This window comes from Sus scrofa, chromosome 14 (genome assembly GCF_000003025.6).
Source record: "Sus scrofa isolate TJ Tabasco breed Duroc chromosome 14, Sscrofa11.1, whole genome shotgun sequence".
Lineage (NCBI taxonomy): Eukaryota > Metazoa > Chordata > Mammalia > Artiodactyla > Suidae > Sus > Sus scrofa.
This window is the reverse complement of record NC_010456.5, coordinates 127,019,712-127,042,126: the sequence shown is the minus strand read 5'-3', so window position 1 is coordinate 127,042,126 and position 22,415 is coordinate 127,019,712. Positions and strand designations below refer to the sequence as shown.

Genomic DNA, 22,415 nt, shown 5'->3' with positions numbered 1-22,415 from the left:
AAACTTAGATAAAAAGAATCCAGCTGACCCTCTTTGGCCAAGAGGGTTGTGGCACTGCACGGGCACAGAAGGAAAAGTAATGCTAACTCACACTTGGGCATTGAATGATGATATTCACAGAGCCCTGGAAAACACTTCCTCACGTTTCACATTTTAGAGTCAACCTATGGGCAAAGCCTGGCAGGCTTGTTTGTGCCTGGAGGTCAGAACATAAGCACCACCCACTGCGACTATGAAAAAGGGTAAGAGCCGCTCATGGGGGTCTCTGAGGAGGGGGGAGGGAAAGGACGACCAGGTCTGGATTCTTAACTTAAATCCTCTTCCTGAGAAACTCTTCACTGAATCCTGGGAACGCTCTTTGCATAAAAAGAGGCCTACACAGTAAAACTGTAATAGCAGGGTTTTCAGAAGAACATTTTAGATTAAATTTTTTTAGATTAAAATTTTCTGCTTTAGCACATGCTTCTTAGTCGACTTTCCGACTGTACTCTATAGATATGACAGACCTGTCTTACTGGCAGGGGAAATGGAAGGAAAAGATGTACAAGGTTTGACACATTTCATAGTACAAGGTTTACCTGAGCACCTGATCCACACCAGCCTGGTTGGAGGGCTCGATGCCCCGAAGCTCCTCGGTGATGGTTTCATTGACCCATCGCACCGCCGTGCTGACGGCATCCGCTCTTTCTACTTCCTCCGCTTCTACCAGTTCAGGTAAAGCGTTCTCGTGGACTTCGAAGTGAGTTGAGATCACCACAGAACATATGCTCTGAAAACAGTATAAACGCCATCTACAGTTTCCCTGCCTTTCACAGGAAATAGGAAATTGAATGTATCCAGCTTTTAAGGTATATATTTTATCACCAAGTTTCAAAGAGAAAATGAGAATCTATAATTTTCTTTGAGATATTTTTATAGCTACTGAAACACTGTGGAATCCAACTTCAAGGAACGTTTAAAATTATTACCCTGTTAAAATACCCTTGTAAAAAACTTTGCACTGAACTTCATTTTTATCACTACCTCTCCAATAAATTAAAAAAGACAGATTTAATCTCAATTATTTTCCTCCCAGTGACTGTAGCAAAATTACTTATAACAACAAATATGTAATAATTAAAATGAATTAGTAAAATTATGGAAAAGAATTTTTCTTTAGTAGATTTATGGATCTATAGATCTATGTAAATCTATATGTAAATCTATAACTCTATAAACCTATCTGCAGATTTATAGAACTCATCACATTAATAATGTCAGAGTTTTAAAACTATTTTTGCCCCATTTCCTTTCTCCATCTTGGATCATCTTCAGATGAGCAAGTTGTGTCTGTACCAAGAATACACTTAAGCAAAATAAAACCACTGTGGTAGATTTTATGACTCATGCTTTGTGTACACGACTATCTACAAATGTGTGTGTGTGTGTGTGTGTTTCACAGACACTGAATTTCAACACATTGCTTTTCCACAATTTAGACAGTAAATGCTAATAAATGAAGTACAGCCAGGACACAATGCGGAACACATTCAAGCAGCCTCCTACCTTGGGAAAATTTTGAATGGTGCAGAATATTTCCACTTGTAAGGTTGGAAGCCCCAGGCCATCCAGTACATTTTTCCCCACTACTTTGTATATGGTGGGAGGCTTTGCAAGTTTAGAAAAGCAGTTTGCCTTCAACAAACAAAAAAACACAAAAATCACCATAGCACATCTAATTTATATTTAACAGGTCATTCACATTTACTCTAGTTTCTACTAAACCTCTTTGCATGTCTTCCTTAGGCTGGGATTAATCCAGCAGCACTGTGGGGACGTACAGAGATTTGTAATTTGTCTTTTGAACTCCCAGCGGAAACTCGCATATAGGTCTTAACTGAAAGGTCCATGTCACACTTTTTATTTATTTATTTATGTTTTGTTTTTTAGGGCTGCATTCACAGCATATGCAAGTTCCCAGGCTAGGGGACAAATCGGAGCTACAGCTGCTGGCCTACACCATAGCTCACAGAAACGCCAGATCCTTAACCCACTGAACGAGGCCAGGGATCGAACCCCAAACCTCTTGGATCCTCGTCGGGATCATTAAGCACTGAGCCACGAAGGGAGCTCCCCAGGTCACTCTTTAGTGGGCCCTAACCTATCCTTTTGTCCAAGATCCTGAAGTCAATTGGTCTCTAGAACACTAGAATGAACTCAAATCTGAGAAACCTTACGTGGGTCCATTTTTATTCCTTCCACAAGGCATCTGCTATTTTAATGGTGAAGATTTGGGTAGAGGCTGTATTTCACTTACCATCAGTTCATGCCTAGAACTAGAGGACTCTTGGGAAATTAGCAAGAGCAGTTTCATTGATGTGGAAGAGCAGAAGTCATTTGGGAGTCATCCAAGAAAGAGACAGAAGAAAGAGAGTGAAGCTGAGGGAAAAGTCCACTCAAGGAGCCTGAGTAAAAAGATTCAAGATGGTTCCCACTGTTGGTGTGGTTCACCGGGGCCATCAATCTAGGGGTTTATGACTGCTACCACACGGCAGGGCCAAGAATCAAATCCAGATCTGCCTGATTCCCAATCACAACCTCAATTACACATTTTATCAAGGTGTAAATAGTATTCTACTGCCCACAGGCATCTTTCCCATTCCTGAATTCCTCTAATATGTAAAAGACGTGTAGAAGAAATGGCATTTGAGCTGAACGCTGGAGCTTGTGTAGTATTTCAATAGGCAGACAAGGGAAGAAGTTGAGGGCAGATACTTCCAGCAGAGAGAATAGGAAAACCAGAGGGGATGGACGTGGGGAAGTTCTTGCTTCAGGGAAAAGTCAGTGGGCCTCTGGGGAGGGCACAGGAGAAATACGCCCGTTACTGAGGTCTGGGGAAGCATTATGAGTCACGCTGTGTGATCTCACTCAGCATGCAAGGGAGAACCACAGAAGGCTTCTGAGCAAGAGAAAGAAGGTCAGATTGAAGATTAGGAGCACTAATGTGGGATGGACTTCGCAGAGGGAGAGACTAGGTAAGAATCAGGATGGCCAAAACTAGGGCAAGGACTGAGAAACGAGAAGGAGGTTGCCATTTTGCCAACCCAATTCCTGAACATCCTTCAAACCCAAGCCAAACTCCCAGCCAAACCACAGCCCACAGGGATATGCCCCATCCACGAATCCCTTTTCACAGGCTCACAGGTGATCTATTCCTCAGGCCAGCACAGCAGCATATATCACCCTATCCAGTCATCTCATGTATCATCAGCATTCACCCCTAACTGAGGTATAAGATCCCAGAGAGCTGTGCTAACCAAAGTCCCTGCTGCCTAATAGACTGGGAAGAGCATTACACTTGGGACAAGAGTCCAAGTTTCCAGTCTTTCCTTTTGGACTGAGTCGCTATGAGATAAGGTCTTCATGAAATGAGGAAGTTAGACGAGTTAAATTTCAGGAATTCCTCTAAACAGAGACAGTGGAAAGAGAATGGAATGCCGCATTGCCTTCACTCCTTCATCCTATAAATAGTTCCTGAGAGTCCATCATGCATCATGCCCTCTACTAGGTACCAGGGACACAGACCAGGTTTGATGTGTTACTGTCATTTACTGTGTCCCTTGGGAAAATCATTTAAATTTACTGGGCCACAATTCCTTTATTTGCAAAATAGGAATCATGTTTATCTCACCATGGTCCTAGGGATGAAGTGAAATCACATAAAGCACAAGGTGCTCAGTAAACACTGCCCTCCCCCAATCTGACGTATGGGCCGTGACCAAGAAAAATGAACATCTGTGGAACATCCCTTATATTAACCGCTTCAACAAGATGTGGTCTTGAACCCTGTGAACACATCATGCTTCTTAGTGCTTCGCCGTGGTGCAAATTCCTGCCAGTCCCAACCATGATGCCTTCCAGAAGGTAGGTGTTGGTTAGTACTTATGGTTCTAGAAATGAGAAAACGCTTGTATTTGTTCCAGCTGCCCACTGCTTAAGGTAAAGGTGTGTGTCAGATGGACTGAGCTCCCACAGTGTTGCAGTGGAAACGAATTCCACTAGGAACCATGAGGTTATGGGTTCCACCCCTGGCCTCACTTAGTGGGTTAAGGATCTGGTATTGTCGTGAGCTGTGGTGTATGTCTCAGAGGCTCCCATCTGATGTTGCTCTGGCTGTGGTGTAGGCCTGCAGCTGCAGCTCCCATTTGACACCTAGCCTGAGAACATCCACATGCTGCGGAGGTTTTTAAAGCAAACCCCCCCCCCCCAAAAAAAGCAAAAGTATGTGCCAGACTAGATCCAGGGGCACAGCTCTAAAGCAGGCTAGGGAGGGTTTCAGAGAATGCTACAAGAACACTGAAGGACGATTAGTCCAGGATAAAATGGGCAGGATTTTGATTATATCTGAAGTTTAGGTGGGAGCTGGTCAGGTGGGATGGACATCCAGGTAGACAAGGGCGCAGAAGCCAAGGAGTATAGGTTGAAACTTGGCACGATGGGAGCCTACTGGGTTTGAGGCCCCAGGATAGGCTGAGGCCAAGTTGTGGCAAATGCCAAGGCGTCCATCCCGGGGTCAAAAGGAGGCCACTGAAGGTTGGTAAACTGAGCTACAGAGTATTAAGTTCCGTGATTAAAAAGACAACTGGCAGGCGAGCCCACAAGGACACCTGCCAGGCTCTGAGCAGTCGCCGTAGCTACAAATCCGCCTACAATCCTCTTTCCTCTAGCTGATTCCAGTCCACCACTTTCTCTCTCTCGAGACTCCTGCGCCCAGGTTTCCGCTCTGCTTCTTTCTTCACGGTGGCAACTCTGCACAACCACCACCCCACGACCCCCGGCGGCGGCGGCGCGCGTGCGCGACTCTGCGGCGCAGGCGCACTGCATTGCCGCAGAGCGGGGCGGGGGAGAGGGGCTGGAGGGAAGAGGGTTCCTGTCCCAGGTCCCTACCAGGTGCCCGTAGACGTCGGCAGGCTGGAGGTAGAAGGTGGAGTTGAGCAGCTCTTCCAGCCTGCGCGGAACGTCGTTCTCCCGGTAGTACTCCAACGCCTGCTGCTTCAGCTTCTGCAGCTCCCTAGTGGTCCCACAGCTGCGGCCGCCGCCTTCTTCCCCCATGGTAGGAGATTTAAGGCTACAGCGGGGGTTAGCTTGGGGGCCCGTGAGCGTCCTCCCCGTCGCTAGGCAACGCAGCGAGATCACGACCTCAGATCTCGCGATGCTTCCAGCCCCGGGTTCTTCCCGCGGCTGGAGCCGCGAATGGCTCCTTCCCCCTCCTCCCTCCCTCCCTCTTCCTGAGGCTTTGGCCCCCGGGGTTGGGCTCCTTGCTTCCTGAGCCTAGCACGCTCCCGGCGTCTTTTTCCACTACTTTCTCGACGGGAAAGTGGTTCACGCTCTCACGCAGCGCTTTTTGCGGAAGCGTGGGAACCCTGGCTTCCAGCTGGGGGACTCGAGCCTGCGGTGGTGCGCCGGCTTCCCGGGGGCCCTGGAACTCGGGCCGTCAGGCTTCCTCCACCCACCCTATCGTTCCTCGCGGTCGGGGAGCCTCTGTGGGGGCGGCCCGTTCCGGCCCACTTCCCTGGGAGGATTATGAGAACTCTAGACATCCTTACCAAGCTGTGGGGGTCCCAGGAATTCATTCATTGGACCGATATTTAACTACCTTCCCCGAGCCGCGCAGTGTGCTGGTTGGGCTTACTGCGCTGTCCTGGAGAGAAAAGCGGGGTGAAATCAGTAGAAGAAAGAAACAGTGTAGGCCGAAAAATTGGGGGTGAACCTTAAGGACAGGCCTCGGGGTGGGGGTGTTAGCAGGCAGGACTTGAGGAGAAGCAGAAATGGAGGACTGTCATTGGGTCATGTTCCCTCTCCAGAACCTGCATCTCGCCCTTTTAAATTGAGACTGCCTGCTTGGCTTCGTTCCACCTGCCAGGTGCAATTATAGAACTTCTTTAATGGGCGCCCTCTGCTCTGGATACTTCTGCTTCAGGAAAGGGCTGAGATGGACTGGGTGTTCTTGTTCAACTCTTGCCTGTTTGTATTCGTGACCTAAGCAGAGCATTTAAAACATTCATGCTGCACTTTGCTCATCTGGAAAACAATCTTAACTACGCTGCCTGCTTTCACCAGTCAGTTCAAATAAAATGAGAAAATGAGTGAGAAAACACTTTGGAACATAGCTATTTTCAGTAGAGGCAGGTAGGCTGTATAAAAATAATGTGCTTCTATAAATACTGCTGCAGGAACCCGACATGCCTCCTTCTGAACTCCCTCTGTATTTTCTCCAGTTCTCTAATGGAACATTTCACTCTCTGGAGTGTAATAGATCAGCACGGGTCTACCTTAGTCTTGCTGGATGGAAATCCCTCCATGGTAGGAGTGAGGTCTGTCATTTTCATGTCCACAGCAGAGCCTGGGGCCTGGCAGGGACATGTTCTCTGCTGAATGACCTTTGCTCAGAATAAGCCAGTGCTGCTGCTGCTGTTTCCATTCCACCATTCTTCCTTTCCTCATACCCCTTTAGATGGAGGGCATCCCCTTCGCTCACACGCCCATCCTTTTCTTCTTTAATGCCTGTTGAGTCCCACATCTTCAAGGAAGCCATGCTCCCCACTCCAGCTCCCATGGCGGCCAGCCCTTCCTTTCTTCTACACTCCCTCTCCGCTTGGAGCTGGAGCCACAGAATCCAGCCTCTAGGGCCGTCTTGACTCATTTGATGTTTTCCTGGGAGATTGGAAGTGTCCTGCGATGGGACCGAGATGTCTGTCCCCTCTGTAACCCACTGGCCTCTAAATTCCCTGAGGGCATGGACTTGATCTGTCTTGTTCACCAGTGCATTCCCAGCATAAGTACATTACCTGAGAGAGTAGAGAGTCACTAAATGTTTGTTGAGTGAATGAATGGATTTTATACATAATAAACCCTTAATTCACAATCAGGTGTTTTGGAGTTGGGTGAAGACAGGCTGTACACCAGGCTGGCTCAAGCAAAGGGTTTATTTTCAAGAACAGTAAGAAATAAGAATGGAAAAGCAGTCCGAGGTGAGATTGTGAAGGGACTGGGATATGATTCTGTAAGAGTGGGGAGCCCTCTAACTTCTGAATAGAGGCTAGGCAAGATGAAAGTGGTGTTGTGAGAGGTGGTTGGTAGGCTTCGGGGGGTGTTTGGTTACAAAAATCAGAAGACCCAGGCAGAAAATAACATAGATGTAAGAGCCTAAACAGTAATGGTAGCAATGGAAGAGAAGGATGAGGCAGGTAATAGGAAGGAAAGATGAAAATCCCCTTTGAGTGATTGGATGTGGGGTTGGGGAATCAAAGATGACTCTATCAAGGATAGCGTGTAGAATTCTGTCTCAGTTGAGAGAAATGGGGTAAATGAGAGAGTGATCTGGTTTTGATGGAGGGAATATGGTGCATTTGGTTTTGGATTGTAGAACTTGAGGTACCTCGAGGAAAGGAAGAACTAAAGACACAGACGTAAGACATCCACAAGGAATTTAAAGCTGAGTAAGAATAGGTGAATCTTCAGGAGGGAAAAAGACAACCAATCCTCTTGAACTAAGGACATAAATATTGAGGAAGATATTTATTTAGGATACGGGGGGACAAAAAGAACTTAAAAGTTTATCTTTTAGTGCAAAAAATCCACCTTTTTTCGTCTTTATGTGTTGGTAGAATCTGATTTGCCTGGAGTGAGTGTATTTTATAACTTTGAAGAATTAAACTAAAATAAATATGTGAGGGAAGGATATTATGGCAAATATTAAAGGGGAATTGAAGACTGAAAAGAGATTTTTAGGAACTCAGTTCTTCCCTTATGGATCATTCCATTTTCCTCAAATAAAAATAAAACTCTACGCAGGCTACAGGGATAAATAAACCTACCGTCTCTGTTTACCTCTGTCATTCACTCAGTCAACCAGTATTTATTGAATGCCCACCATGTGTCAGGCACTGTTCTAGGAACCTGGGGAAAAGTGGATCAAATGGATAACTTTTCCTTGGGGCACTTAAGTTCTTTGGTGCTTCAGTAGCACTTACATCCTAGTGAGCCACTGGGACAATAAAAGGAAATAATAATAGATGCAAAAGCATTTTGAAAAGTTGGTATGCTGGGGGTTAACAGCCTGTTGGTGTTGACAGATCCAGGGTAAATAAAATTATTATTCATAACAATTCCCATTTATCTTTTGCATAGACATTACAAGTACTAGGGTTTTAGCTGTAAGCTACATTTACGCATATGCATATTTTATATACTTAATACATTGCTTGTTTTAGTACCTTGGTGACTGTATTTACATTTCATATTGAGGCTAAATATCTCAGTGAAGGTACTCTCAGAGCACAGAGCTTGAAAGGGATTGAATGCTGCCAACCTTAAATGTAGAAACTGGGGAGTTGAGGAGGGGAGGGAAAGGAAGAGAAGGAAAGGTTTAGAAGATGTAGAACGTTCTGGAACATATCTAGGGAGGGAGAGGAGGGAAAGGAAGAAAAGGAAAGGTTTAGAAGATGTAGAACATTCTGGAACATATCTAAGGAGGGAGGGTAGGACAATTTTCTGAGAATTGGAAAACCTGGAGTCCCACTGTCCCCAAGATCTGCTGGGACCTCATGAATGAAATGAGAGGGTTGGACGCGATCAGTGTTTCCTACCCTTTTTGAGTATGAACACGACACAGCCCAGGTAACAGTGGTTAGATACAGTGACTGTGAATTCAGTGGTCCGTCTAGAGGCATTTGTATTTCATTCATGAAAACTCTATACATGTGACAGAATTGCATTTACAGGCAAGCCATTCCTCAGTGTCGGGGTGTGTTTGCTGCACGTGTGGACTTGCCCACCGTTCGCAGGCTTTTCAGGGACCTTGATCGAGAAGCACTGAGCTGGGTCTCTCCATCTTAAATCTCTTCTACATTCTAACTCTGATCCAAGATAAAGTATCAGGACATGTGAGTCTGTTTCTTTCTGCTAATTGAGGAGCCTTCAAAGAGGAAGCGAACCATTTTTCAGTCTGGGTTTCAAAAAGAATTTCCAGGCTGTGTCAGACATTTCCTAAACGGATGAGGATAAAGACACATGTATGTGTTCACTTTTCCTTAATCCTTTCCAACACCTTTATATAAATTGGAACTTGTTTGCCAGGACTTCAGATGTCCAGACGTGATTATTTAGATGTTATTTGGGGTTGCTAGCAAGCGCTTGTTAATTCTTCTTTCCTGCATTTGCCATCTGTGTGGAATATCATTTTTCACAGGCAACGAAGGAACATGATTGCAGGTGCCTTTAATCATAGAATCATAGAAGCTGGAGACAGAATAGATGGAAATGTTGCCTTTTCCTCATCTAGAGGATGGGAGTAATAAGGTTACCCTTCCAGTTGTCATGAATGAGAAATACGATTGCCAAGCTAATTGCAGTATAAATAGCTTTAAATTAAATGCTAAGTAATAAAAGTAGGAATGATTTGACTAATAAAAAAATGTTTTTTCCTAATTTGATTGTTTCACTACTAATGCCTCCCAGCAGCAGTCATTTTCCACTGTAGTAGAGTAATAACAACAACAAAAACCACAGCAGCTACCATTCATGGAGCATTTTTATTTGCCTGGGTTTTTGCTTATATCAGCCCATTGAATCTGCAAAACAACCACAAAAGGTAAGTGATTGGCTTGAGGTTGCACAAATTAATAAGTAGTGGAGATGAGAGCTCCTGTTGTGGCTCAATGGTCACGAACCTGGCTAGCTTCCATGAGGACGCGGGTTCAATCCCTGGCCTCCCTCAGTGGGTTAAGGATCTGGCATGGCCACGAGCTGTGGTGTAGGTCACAGATGAGGTGGCTCAGATCCTGTGTTGCTGTGGCTGTGGTGTAGACTGGCAGCTGCAGCTCCAGTTTGACCCCTAGCCTGGGAACCTCCACATGCCGTGGGTGAAAACCAAAAAAAAAAAAAAAAAAAAAAAAAAAATTGGTGAAGGTGGAATTTGAACCCAGGTCCAGCCATCTCCAGTGCCCAGGCATTTCCCGATGTGCACCACTTCCTCTTAAATCTAGACCTCTCAGTCAGATTCTGCTGTCAGCTTTTGCTGGATTCTTGCCCATCCTTGTCTAGAGAAACCAGTTGAGTTGCTCACATTGAGGGTTTAGAGAGGGGAGCCTGGGGAAGTAGTGGTAATTTCTTGATCCCTGGTTCTCAATCAGGGCTGTACATTAGAATCACCTGGGGATTCTACCAGATTCTTCTAGAATCTGAGCACCATTGGAACTTAAGCACCATGAAGAGGATTACCTGTTTTATTCACTGCTGTCATATTGAAAAATGCTGAATCCTGGGCCTTACCTCAGGCCTGTCAAATCAGAATCTCCAGAGGCAGGGCCTAAGCAGAGGTATTTTTTTAACATGTGATATTAATGTGCAGCCACGGTTGAGGACCACTGCTTCTTCATGGATCACATCATAAAGAGAATGACTAAGGCTTCACCCAGGCATAGTTCGATAGTGGATGCCACCAAGAAGGCCTTGAGGTGTTGGGTCTTGGAATCAGAGACCCCATGGGTTCAAGTCCTGGTTCTTCCAGTTCCCAGCTGTGTGACCTTGCACAAGTTACTTAACCTCTCTGAGCCAGTTCCCCATTAATTAGTATTTCCAATTCCATAGACTTGCTATAAATTGAATTTAAAAACCATGTGAATTTCTTCCCACTGTGCCCAACACATGGTAAATGATGTCATTATTACCAAAGAAATTAAGGACCGACAAAGTAGCATGTTTAGCAATTTTGTAGTATTTGTCTGAAATCCTTCATTTAGCCTTATATAGGCATTAAGATGGAATTAAATGATAAGAGGAAACTCCCTCTTCTAGAACAATATTAGTGACCTTTTTACCTTTCCCATGTGTGCAAAATTATAAAATTGATACGTCATTTCTTGCTTGCTTCCCAAATGCACTAGGAAGCTGGCGTCACAGTCGTAAAGCCAGTGTTCAAAACTGGCATCCCGTCAAAGGCTGTTTTAGATTCAGCCTTCCGGTCATTTGTTCAAAGGGCTCTGAGGCTGAAGACCAAAAGATAACTGTTGCAGATGCTGCTGCTGGCAATTTAATTGGTATTTTTCAGGGTATAGACACACAATTTCTATATAGGCAGAATGAAACTGGAAGTAGGGCAATTATCCAGTGAGTTCAGACAGTAAAAAGGAAAAAAAAAAATCAGACAAAAGAAATTCTTTAAGCAAGCTACTTTGCCATTTTTAAATAGATACTTTTTAACTTTATAGAAGTAGATACAACTTAAGAGTATTTTTGTGACATAATTATGGGGCTCATAAAGCAAAATGAATACGTATAAAATATCTGACAAAGGCCAGGTTTTCTCATTTGTACTCTTAATATAAAAGTAGCAAAATAAATACAGTAATTACATTTATTGTGAATAAAGACAAAGTTTAATGTCTTTTCCACATAGGGGGCAGCAAAGAAGAGAGGACTCCTGGTTAAGAGGACCAGTTAGATGTTTTATCAAATTATGGCTAAAAACGTTTTTACTGGTGCAAATATTGATTTGGTTTATCTCCCGGCCCTTGAGAGTTGTGGGCCTACCTATTTTGTTGTTGCATTTGAGTGAGAGCTAATAAATTGTTTGACTTTTGTAATTAAACATAAGAATCTGATTGAGGGGATTTTCGCTTCCCAGAAAATGTACTTTAAGTTAATCTGCTTAAGAGGAATTATCTAGTTCTTGTTAGCAGAATCAAAAGACTGTCTATACCTTTGTAACTAATGATTTCTGCCGGCCTGGTCATGAATCTCATGTTAGTATTAAACCTTCAAAAAATTATTTGGGGGGATTAAAAAAAATTCACTTGTCAAAAATTTACGTATGTTACTGGCAAAGTGTAGGATTATTTATTGTTGTTTTCTCTTAGTTTTCCTTGATTTGCCTTTTTTGGGGGGGGGCTGTTTAAGAAGTTCGAGAAGTTAGTTATTTGAATATTTTTAAAAAATGCTAGCATAGATGCAGATGAGAATTATTTTTTGAAGAATTATGATTGAGGGAGTAAATTCCCACAAATTTTTAGTGAATAAAATAGTTTGGGGCAGATTTCTCCATATTGATTTAACTGCATCTCTTCCATATATGACAGTCATATATGAATTTTTATCATCAAATCCCTGTGTATTTCCAAAATTATTTAAGATGACACTTGTGATGATTGTCTAATGCTGATCTGATGGGTTAGATTAAATTCCTGCGCAGTTTTTAAAAATACACAGTGTCCTGTTGTATGGTAGCAGGGGCAATGGATCCTGTTTTTAATTAGATAATATAATTATTACATTTTGCGATTGAATTATTACATTCAACACCTTCAGTGGATATTAGAGAAAGAAAAGGAGTAATGATCAGAGTCAGAAAAGCACATAATGTTTCCATTAATACTTGAAGGAGAGACATAGGAAGGTGAAAAACTAAAATATCATTTCTGAAGTGGAAAAGATTTCAGTACATTGTTAATGATGCCTACCGCCTACCTTCAGCTTGGGCTATAGGCAGCGTACCTATACTGAAATGCTACAACTGGAGACAGGAAGGAAAAGGAACTCTTAACACCGTGATACTCGGACAGAAATGAAGAGTTGATGTGTATTAGGATGATTCTGTGTGATGGTACTTTCATTTAAAATAAATAATTGAGGCAAAAGGGAGGTTTGGAATAGGCGTAGCCGGGTGCCACGGTCCCCGTTTCTTCTTGTGTGGGTAGGATGCTGCCAGAGGAAGTGCACTGCCCTTGTCGGAACCAGCTCAGCTCCCGAAAGGAGCTGCACTTCTTCAATAGCTGCTGTTAGACTGTTGTAAAAATATGAGCTGATTTATGACCAACAGATGATTGAAAATATTCCTGAGCTATTCTAGGGAACCATCTCTCCTGAAGTTCGTGGCCAGATATTTGTATAATCTTTGTGGGAATTTGAAAATGGAGAAGATTGCAAAACAAACGCACGAGGCAGGGAATTTCGCAGGGAAGAGCTTGTAACCGTAGCTGTCTGTACCTTTTAAAGAATTTTTCTACCTCCAGAATTTTAAAGGTAGAACCCCCGTTTGAGAGAATTCGTGCCAGATGTCTTGATGTAAAAGGATTCCATGCGAGCGCTTGTTGGAATTTTTATGAACTTAGGAATCTGACCTGAGCTTTGGTGGTCTAGTCATAAATGCTTTCTCTTCTTTATAGCCAAGCTGAGAGGATAGAAGGGAAAAATGAAGTTCCTGTGCCGATTTTGAGGATACAAAAATCAAAGACTGTCTTTTGTAGGTTAAGAATCAAAGACCATGTATTGTAGCGGAAGAACAAAAATAGAATTTCCATTTTAATGTATGATACTGGAAATAGGTAAAATGCGTGTTTATCAGTTTATAAGCTTTACAGTGATTATTGTTCTATGTAGCATCAGTTTTTACTTTACTGAAAATGCAGCCATTTTGAATTCTTAGCTAAGACCATTGCAAGAAAAATACAAATACACAGCTGTTCAATTCAATTTTTTTTCTGTATATTTCTCTTTAACCTATTGTTGGAAAATTCGTTGTCTTTTTTGAGATAATTATAAATCTACAAAAGCAGAAATGCAATTCACATGAAGAATCCAACACGATAAGCTCTTTTAAAAAAATTTTTAACAGCTTTATTGAGATATAATTCACACTCCATACACTTGGCTCTTTTGAATTCCATGGTTTTAAATATATTCAGAATTGTGCAACCATCACCCATATAAGCTCCCTTTTAATTTATATTTGCAATAGAATTTTCAATCTCCAAGTATTATTTGCTGTATGAGAACAAAAGGAATCACGGTGTTTGTGTGTGTGATGTTTTACGCTAAAAAATAACTGTTTTTATCTTCCCCTGTGGATGTTGTCTGGGTTTGATTCTGAATCACTAGGGGATACCTTGAACTTTTCACACTCTTTTCCAAGCCCTAATGCTAAGAAAGAAAGCGCTGTCCTACTTGACACAAAACGAGAGCCTGGCCAGGGGATCGGAGAATATCACACACATGCCTGTACCCTCTGGGGTAGAGGTTCAGCTGCCACATCTGGATCAGCCGATGTGATTTTTATGTTTTTGAGAGACTCACCTTGCGCTCCAAATTTAGACTTTAGGACTCTATACCTCATGCCATCCTATCTCATCTATTTTTGACAAGATGTGTAGGTAAAATTTTAGGTTTTGTTTTTTTTAAAAAATAGTAGGGGCCTTTGGATCAGTCGGACTTGCGTTGGTTACTGAAGTGCATCTGTTTCTGTTGGATATTTGAAAATAAGCTATAACTCTGGAAGGCTATGATTGGAGGAAAGGCACTGTGATCCTTTATCAAACAAACTGGAGAAAAATAGTATGGGAAGCACCCAAGGCTTTCTGACTTCGGAGAGTAAGGAAACTTTGCAGCATGTAATTCTAAGAAAATTGTAGGACACCCAAAAAAGGAGACGCAAGCTCTCTTTGGGGGAGGGGAGTGAAGCCTGTGCTTGTGTAGCTTCTGTAATGTCTGACTTCGTCCTTGAAAACTGCAGCTCTGGTGTCTGTGGAGGTGATTTCATGCCCTGTGCCAAGGGATAAAATACTAGAACCTTTTTCTTCCCTTAGCTGGTGGCTCTGTATGAATTCAGGAGCAAGTCTCCAACTGACATCCTTTTCTAACTGGAAAGTGAGCAGATACAACATTTCAACAGGTACCGTTACCCATCTGCCTGATGTTGACTCTTTATTTAAGTACAAAGGATCTTAACATTTCTGTGTGTTAACCTGTAGTGGATGAGATATGTGCCGTGTATCAAATGTAAACAGTAAGTAAATCAAGGGCTTAGGTTGAGATGCCTGTGACCTGCACTGCAGAAGTAAATTTACACATCTGATTGTGAAGAAAGTTAGGTCTTACCCTTCAGAACAATCAGATATTATTAGCCCAGGGCGTAATTCTCATGGCTCTGTGCACATTTCACCAGGAAGGTGTGCAAAGACACAGGAATGATGCATTTTAAAATGCCTTCTTTTCTGTTTGAACGCATGCCCAACATCTTGACAAACCCTGTTTCGTGTGAAGTTCAGACACATAACCAGGTTTAATTTCTGCCTTGTAAAGTCAGCTGGTTGAAAATGTGCTCTGAAAATTACCCGAGGACTAGGATGGATAGTCCTTTTCTCTTGTCTCGGAACTTCGGAATTTGATTCAGCCCTCTCGCAAACACAGGAAAGAAGAGGGTGCAAAGTGAAACCAGTCCTGGCTTCTGCCAGATTTGACATTCATTCCCTGACGATGGCTTCTTTTCCTCCTCTTTAAAGGTCCTGCCCCCCCCCCCCATGAAAAATGGTGAAATAGTATTAACACTGTTCACGCGAGCTCTCGCTCTGGGAGTTCACGAGGAGGACACTGGGCTTGATCACCAGCTACAAGCCGCCCACCCTCCTGCTCCCCCACCGTGAAAGCCACCTTCCCTGGCTGTTCTGCTGTGTAAGAGGGTCTGGGGCTCTGGCCTTGATGGTTCAGGTGCTCCCAGTTTGGCCTCCGGGCTTACTTAACCCACTTTTACTCTGTCTTGACCACCCACCTAATAGGCAGAGCTGCTAGAAGTGACTGTGTGGTCATTTGCACTGTTCATCTCTCGCTTTGCTGTTATAGAATCACTTTCATAAATAAGGAGGTCATACAGCCAGGCAGAACTTTTGGGGTCATTCAATTCTCCCCTTCAGTTTAGAGACCAAAACAAAATAAAAACCTTTCTTTATAATAAGGAAAATAAATTCTAGTTGCTGTCGAAAGAATGTCAACACATTGGAGTCAATTTATTTAATGAGTTGCAACTTAAAAAAATTTTTTTGGAATTTTCTTCACCATATGAGTAGCTAAAGCAAAGACACCTTTTAGTCTATACACTGTGTCTTGGTGCTATATGTGTGATTGCCCTAACTGAATATCATGTATGTTCTGACGGTATTAAAAAATGTTTAAATCTAAAATCCAAAATTCCAAGGAAAAAGCATTGTACCTGCTTATAGTTATGGAGCTTCTAGCACGACCTTTCAGAGTGTTAAGATGTAAGAAGTTCTATGGCTTTTTTCAGATTTGTAGTTTTAAATGGCATTGTAACTGAGGTCTCTATACTCTTGTTTGTCACGTAAGCAGGCAGATGTTTTTGCCCTTTTTTTTTTTTTTTTTTTTAAAGTGCAGTAATAAGCGTGTCCTGCCCTAGCTTTCATCGGCTACCAAAATATTCATGGCTCATCCAGTTGGAAGGTGATTCACCTGAAGCTTTGTTCCCAAATTAGTAACGTGGCAACATCTCAAATGGTGCTTTCCACCAGTTGAATTGAAAAAAGTCTCTCTCTTACTCAGATACAAACTTAGGCTTTCACCTGTCAGAGGAAAATGAAACCATCACTAACTGCTCTTTATTTTGCTGGTAGGTTCATGCCTACGACAAAGTAATTTTTTCCCCAGGTGAATTACTCCCTCACATTGACATGGCGATGACTAATAAGTATTTATGAAAACTCCATAAGTGTGTGGTCCCGTTCCCACAGTGTGTCACTGCTGCCGCCAAGTGACAGGTCTGAAAATCAGCAAATCTTAAACAATTAGAGCATCGATTCCTTTTTCCAAAACCCAGGCCCCTGCTACCTTCCAGACAAAGATATTGTCTTCTTCTGTGATGGGAATTAAGAGAGGACACTGACCTCAAGCACACTTGACCCACGTGGGCGTCCCCCTGGAATTCATGGTTTTGGAGGAAAGAAAGGCATGGGTGATTAAGAAAATAATTTCTTTGCTTGAACGAATACATCAAATTTTCGGGTTGAGGCTGTTTTTAGTTTAGTTTGGCTAGTTTCCCACAGGCTCTCACAAAATCGCACTATGCTACAGGAAGGGAACTGTCTTAAAAAAATCCATCTGTCGCACCGAAAACTTGTAACTCTCAGAGCACGCAGGTGCTTGGGACGTCTGCAAAGGCAGTTCTCTTGAGCCACCTCATTCTTGAACTGGGCTAAGAGCTTTTCAATTGCTGTGACATTTTCAGCCAGGGAAGTAGTAGTTGTTGCAGAGCCATGTTTTACAGGCAATTACTTTATATGATCAATGGAGCAATTCTCCTTCCAGAAAGGAACCAAAGCGATCAAGTTAATCATTAAAGAGAGAAAGAGAGCGCGGGAGAAAGGATTCATCTCGTTAGCAGGTGCCGGTGCTGCAGCAGTCTCCGCGGCGGCGCACAATGTCACTGGCCCTTTAAGACAATGGCTGCGCTCCCTCCACCGCCGCCGCCCCTCCCCGCCGCTGTTGACAGGTCTAAACCTCCTCGCAGCCCATTGTGGCCGCAGTAGGAGGCACCTGCAGAAAATGTGCCAAAACCAGGCAGGGAGCAAGAGCTTTTCAATAAGCTCCGCAGCTGGAGAGGAGAGGCAACACTAAACAACCGGGCGCGGAGCAGGCACGTGATGGGAAAAGGGGTCACCGCCAGACACCTCCTATCGGCTTTCTGAGCGCCGGTCGGTTCAATTTGCTGACATCTTCTAGCTGGCTTTTCTCTATTTGCTTAATATGCTGAGGTATTTAGCTTAAAAGCACTAAATGCTCCATCACGATGAGCTGCTCTCTCCCTTTCCCATTTACTGTTATTAAGGACATTTTCCCGTATTTTCTTTCTCTTTCTGCCCCAAACTAAGATTGTTTTCTTTGGCTTCTCTCTCACTTACTGCTTACAGGCATTCTCCGCCACACAGCCGCCTGCTTGATTTTACTCGTGTTTAATTCAGGGACAAGTAAAGCTCTCCACACACGCAGGATCTGTGCTGCCTTCCTAAAGCACGCACATTCTGGCCGCCTTAAGCCCAGGTCTGGAAACAGTATCACATTTCAACTCAGTAAACATTTATTGTGCATCTCCTGTGTACCCACCACTGTCTGTGGGGCCCCTGGAAATACTGCGATGGACAAGAGTGGGGCCCCTCTTGTGCTGTTAGGATCCAGCAGAGAGGCTAAATCGCTATTATAACAATTTGTTTTGCACCCATGCACTTCTCTATGTAGCTTACAGCCCTTTTGAGAATAAGCAGGAGTGGAGCGGGTGGCAGGGATGTGCTGGTTGGGACTGTGGCTTTGTTCAGCATGCCTTGGGAATCAAGAGAACAGATTGGAAATTTCAGATCTCCAAGATAAATGATAGGTGAGAACCCGGCAGCCCTGCAGCTCTGAACACACTACTTTCCAGTTCTCATGATATTTCCATCTGTTGTTTTCTCGCTTGAAGTGGTAAGGCGTTATCTCTGTCTTCCAGATGAAAACATCTGAGACTCAGGGCAAAGCACCTTGCCCAGGGCCCCACAAGGAATAGGTGGTAAGTCAAAGGCCCACAGGGACCAGCCCTCTGCCTCCCACCGAAACCTTGATTTCCTTTCTACCTGGTGCTGCCTCCTCGGACTGTCTGCTGGTGTGAGCGCACATTCTGAGAGCAGCGTGGAAGCACGCAAAATGACATTCTCACGTGGACCTCTTCCCCCCTCCCCTGCAGATGGAGAGTGTCGGCGTGTACGGATTCTGTGGCTGTACAGCAAAGAGCAAATGAAGTGTGATGATTCAAGGTGGGAAATAACCACTTCAGGTAGGAAATGAACTAATTCGTGTAAGTATCAAACCAGCGTCGGAAGGAGTTACCCCTGGAACACCATTCCTTTAGAGAAGGACTAGGTACCCTTAGATTTGGACACATGGCTAAGGTATTTGCTAAACCGCTGCTGGTTCAGAAGTGCTTGCTCGGAATTGCAACAAGTGGTAAGAGGTGTGAGCGAAAGAGTATTTCAGAGGCATTCAACTCAGCCCAGGATGGTCACTGTCCACGCTCACAAGCACAGGTGGTGGGGCGGGACCTGGTCTAGCCTTCTGGGCGCACGCTGTCCCCTGCTCTGCTGCCCCTGGGGGCCTGTATCTGTCGGGGCACCTGGTAAGGCAGGAGGAGATGGTCTCTCTCCTCCACCAAGCTTGTTTATGCTTTAGCATGTCTCTCCTCTCAGAGGACTGGTTCTCTTCTTCCTTCTTCCCCATGCCTCCCTCCAATTCTGGTGGAAACAAGCGGACCATTCATGTAACAAGAGAAAGAGTGAGCGGGGAGGGGGGAGATGCCACCGACAAACTCCATTGAAAGCCACTGGCTGTTCATTTACATTCACACTTTTAAAAAATGTTAACTAATGATGTTAAATGGTTTGCCAAAGGTCCTGGCAGGTCAGTTGTAGAAGTGTCATTTCTGCCTAATTAGGGCTCTTGTGGCTGCCCGGCGCCTCCCAGTGCAACTGGTGACAAGCCGAGAGCTGACAGCTTCAATTGGTGCCAATAGGAAGGTTGGGCCGGTCATGTTTTCCAACTCAGCCAGGTGTTTGCTGAATGGGGGAGGGGGCCTGGCGAGATCTGAGCGCTTCTATGATCCCTTTTCTTTCAGGGCTCCCTCCCAAGTCCTTCCCCTTTGCCTGTCTTGTCTTGTGTCAAGGTCAAGAATGGGCTTTGCTAAATCAGCAATTTGGGTTATCTCTGGGAGGTCATTAGCAGTCCCTGGCCCAGACATTTCAAGTGGTCTCAGACCCCAGATGCTAGAATTTTTTGTCCCCCCTAAAAATCAGAGAAGGGGAAAAAAAAAGTTGTAGGTGGAAAAACAACAGGAGGAGGAAGACAAAACAAAACAAAACAAAGACCCCGAAAACTCTGCAAAGCCATCAAAGCATGAAACTTCCGATGACAGTCATAATAATCAAGCGGTGTGAAAACAACTAAATCCTCTTGATCCACACCTTACATATTTTATGGAGGAAAAGACATCCCAGTGTGTTCAATTGGGTATAGAGTACTGTCACATAGTAGGTGCTCAGTAAATAATTTGTCATTTGGTTTGATTTTTCAGGAGAAAAACCCTTGTCTGAGAAACAAAGAGTGATTGATGGAGATTCTGCTATTTCTCATGCTTAATTCATTGTTTCTATGGCACTCTTTGAATGTCTCAGTTGACCATGAAATATATGCTAAGTTGGAGTACCACGTGATGGGGTGATATATGATTGTCTTATTTTTTGTTGTGTTTTTTTCCTTTTTTTTTTTTTAAGAACTTAAATCAAGCAAAATACCACTGGTGCACAGGCTGCAGCAACTGTGACACAGAGAGGCCATCCTGTGGCAGTGATAGGACAGCTGTGTCTAGAATTGGGGATTCACACCTTGGCAGATCCTGCAGGGTCTAGGCATTCCTAATTTGTTCCTGAATTGAGCCCACCTCAAGCTCACACTCACAAGAGCACACACACACACACACACACACTCACACCGAGCCCGTTTGTGAGCCTGATAGACAAGGAATTATAAGATTAATATATGGGCTTTGGGAGGCAGTGCTGCGTTAAAGAGAACTGGAAAACAAAGAAGCTGTTTGTTTTATAAAAATCTCAGACCAGATCCAAAGCTTACAGATCTGAGAAGGGGAAGGAGACTCGGCCAATGGGCATCTGATCCTTGAAGTTTCCCGCTTCCTTCCATCACACGGCGATGCCTCTCCCTCCCGCCACCTCTGCTTTCTCTAATGTGGGACAGTGAAAAGTGGGGCCAGAAAAAGACTGTTCACATCTGTTGAGTTTCTCAAAGGAGTGTTGTGAAGATTAGAGGAGCCAGCGTATGTGCGCACACCTGGGCAATACGCGGCATGTGTCAGGTGCCAGGTAGCAGGGAGGTCTCTCTTCAGGGTTGAGACCATGTGCTGTTCTGTGGTGTCAGGTTATTTTCTCAATACCCAGGACATAGTTGAACAAAGAGAATTAATAGAATTGACTAATAGGCGGACCTCATGAATGATGGGTGAGCAGATGAATCTAGACATTTTCAAACAGTTAAACTGTCTGTCTCCACTTTCCCTCTGGGACCGCTTTTGTCAGGGAAGTCCCTTCAAAGACCCACTTTGCATTTCTGTCCATCCGTTTCATGCCACAGCAATGCTCTTTTTCCTCTTCTTCCGGGGGCTTGCTTTGTTTACGTCGCACTGCTTTTATCCTGGGGGGTGATTCTGCTCCTGGTCCCCGTACTAACCCCTGTCTGCGCTCTGCCTCCTGCATCTGTCTCAGTCCTGATCCGCCAGGCTGAGGCCGCTGGATGTGTACTTTGAGGGCGAACGATTGCTGTCTGGCGCTTAAAAATGCTAACAAGTGGCCACTTAAGACTCTCCTTGGGGTTGGGACGATGAATATTTAAAGTGATTCTGTAGGATAGTAGTGGTAAAGAAAACCTTCTGCAGCAACTAAACCAGCAAAGGAAAAATAAGCCAATTAGTTACCAAAACCGAAAAATAAGTTAATACATAAATAAAAAACTTCTGAGGACTTGGGAGGAAAGAACATGGAAATTACAAGTTCTCTGTTTGGTGACATGCATAGACCGCAATTGCAGTTCCTGTGGTGGCTCAGTGGGTTGAGAACGTGACGTGGTATCCGTGAGGATGTGTGTTTCCTGCCTGGCCTCCTTCAATGGGTTAAGGATCCGGGGTTACTGTGAGCTGAGGCGTCAGTTGCAGAGGTGGTGGCCCTCGAATCCCATGCCCTATGAATGTGGCGCCGTGAGCTGTGGCTCTGATTTGACCCCTAGCCTGGAAACTTCCATATGCCACAGATGCAGCTTTAAAATCTATATATTTAAAGAAATCACGCAATTGTAAGTGTGATAACTGATCCTCAAACTTGCAATCCCAAAAGTGGAATTATGTTCAGTTGCATGTTCCCTAAACCTTTCTGCAAGGCAAGTGTGAGGTTGGTTTTCCTTTCAGCCCTGGCTCTGGGTTCTCTTTGACCTTGAATGCTTCCTCTGATTCTGCTGACCTCCTGGCAGTTCTCTAGACAGTTCAGGATGTTTCATGCCTCAGGGCCTTGGAACAAACTCATTTTATCCTTGGAATGCCTTTCCTCTCTAGTCTCCTGGCACACACCTATGCATCATGCCACCTCCTCCACAAAGCTTCTCGCCACACCTTCCAAGTGAGATCCACCTTCCCCTCTTTTGTGGCCCCTCCAGAGCCTCACCTTCTTCACCATAATAAGAGGAGTATGGGTTCTTTTTCACTGAGTGCCTTCCGTATGCCAGTGCGTGCCCGGGCTGTCACCGTGATAGGCAGTCGCTTTACCACCGAGGACCCTGAGGCTGCAGGTGTGTGTTTAAGGTCACCCAGCCTGAAAGCTGAGCCCAGCCAGCATGACTGGAGCTCCCACACTGATGCTAACCTTCCTCAGTCTAGAACCACCAAACCACACTGCCCCCCCCCCAATACATGGCCACTGTGTTGATAGATCCGGGGGTGTGGTTTCCGTTTTGTCCTCTCTGGATGGTGAGGCCCCGGAGGTTGGTGACACTCTGTGTGTTCCAGTGCCTAG

General features: G+C 44.3%; 2 protein-coding genes across 9 annotated transcripts in view; one reads left to right on the top strand and one right to left on the bottom strand.

Moving 5' to 3' along the window:
* Window positions 1-9,910, bottom strand: part of ENO4 (enolase family member 4) — a 31,444-nt gene extending 21,534 nt beyond the window's left edge. For 4 of the 6 annotated variants that reach the window (XM_003483559.4, XM_005671484.3, XM_021073404.1 and 1 more), the window contains exons 1-3: window positions 4,927-9,910; window positions 1,546-1,674; window positions 579-769 (exon numbers count right to left, since the gene is read on the bottom strand). In XM_003483559.4, coding sequence (XP_003483607.1) covers window positions 579-769; window positions 1,546-1,674; window positions 4,927-5,091 — 485 coding nt within the window. In that variant the 5' untranslated portion in view covers window positions 5,092-9,910. Of the gene's footprint in view, window positions 1-578; window positions 807-1,545; window positions 1,675-4,926 lie in introns of all 6 variants that reach the window. The other 2 variants (XM_005671483.3, XM_021073403.1) reach the window with 2 other exon arrangements.
* Window positions 4,854-22,415, top strand: part of HSPA12A (heat shock protein family A (Hsp70) member 12A) — a 185,376-nt gene continuing 167,814 nt past the window's right edge. For 2 of the 3 annotated variants that reach the window (XM_021073398.1, XM_021073399.1), the window contains exons 1-2: window positions 4,968-5,092; window positions 18,536-18,625. In XM_021073398.1, the coding sequence (XP_020929057.1) occupies window positions 18,586-18,625 (40 nt within the window). In that variant the 5' untranslated portion in view covers window positions 4,968-5,092; window positions 18,536-18,585. Of the gene's footprint in view, window positions 5,093-18,535; window positions 18,626-22,415 lie in introns of all 3 variants that reach the window. The other variant, XM_013983787.2, reaches the window with a different exon arrangement.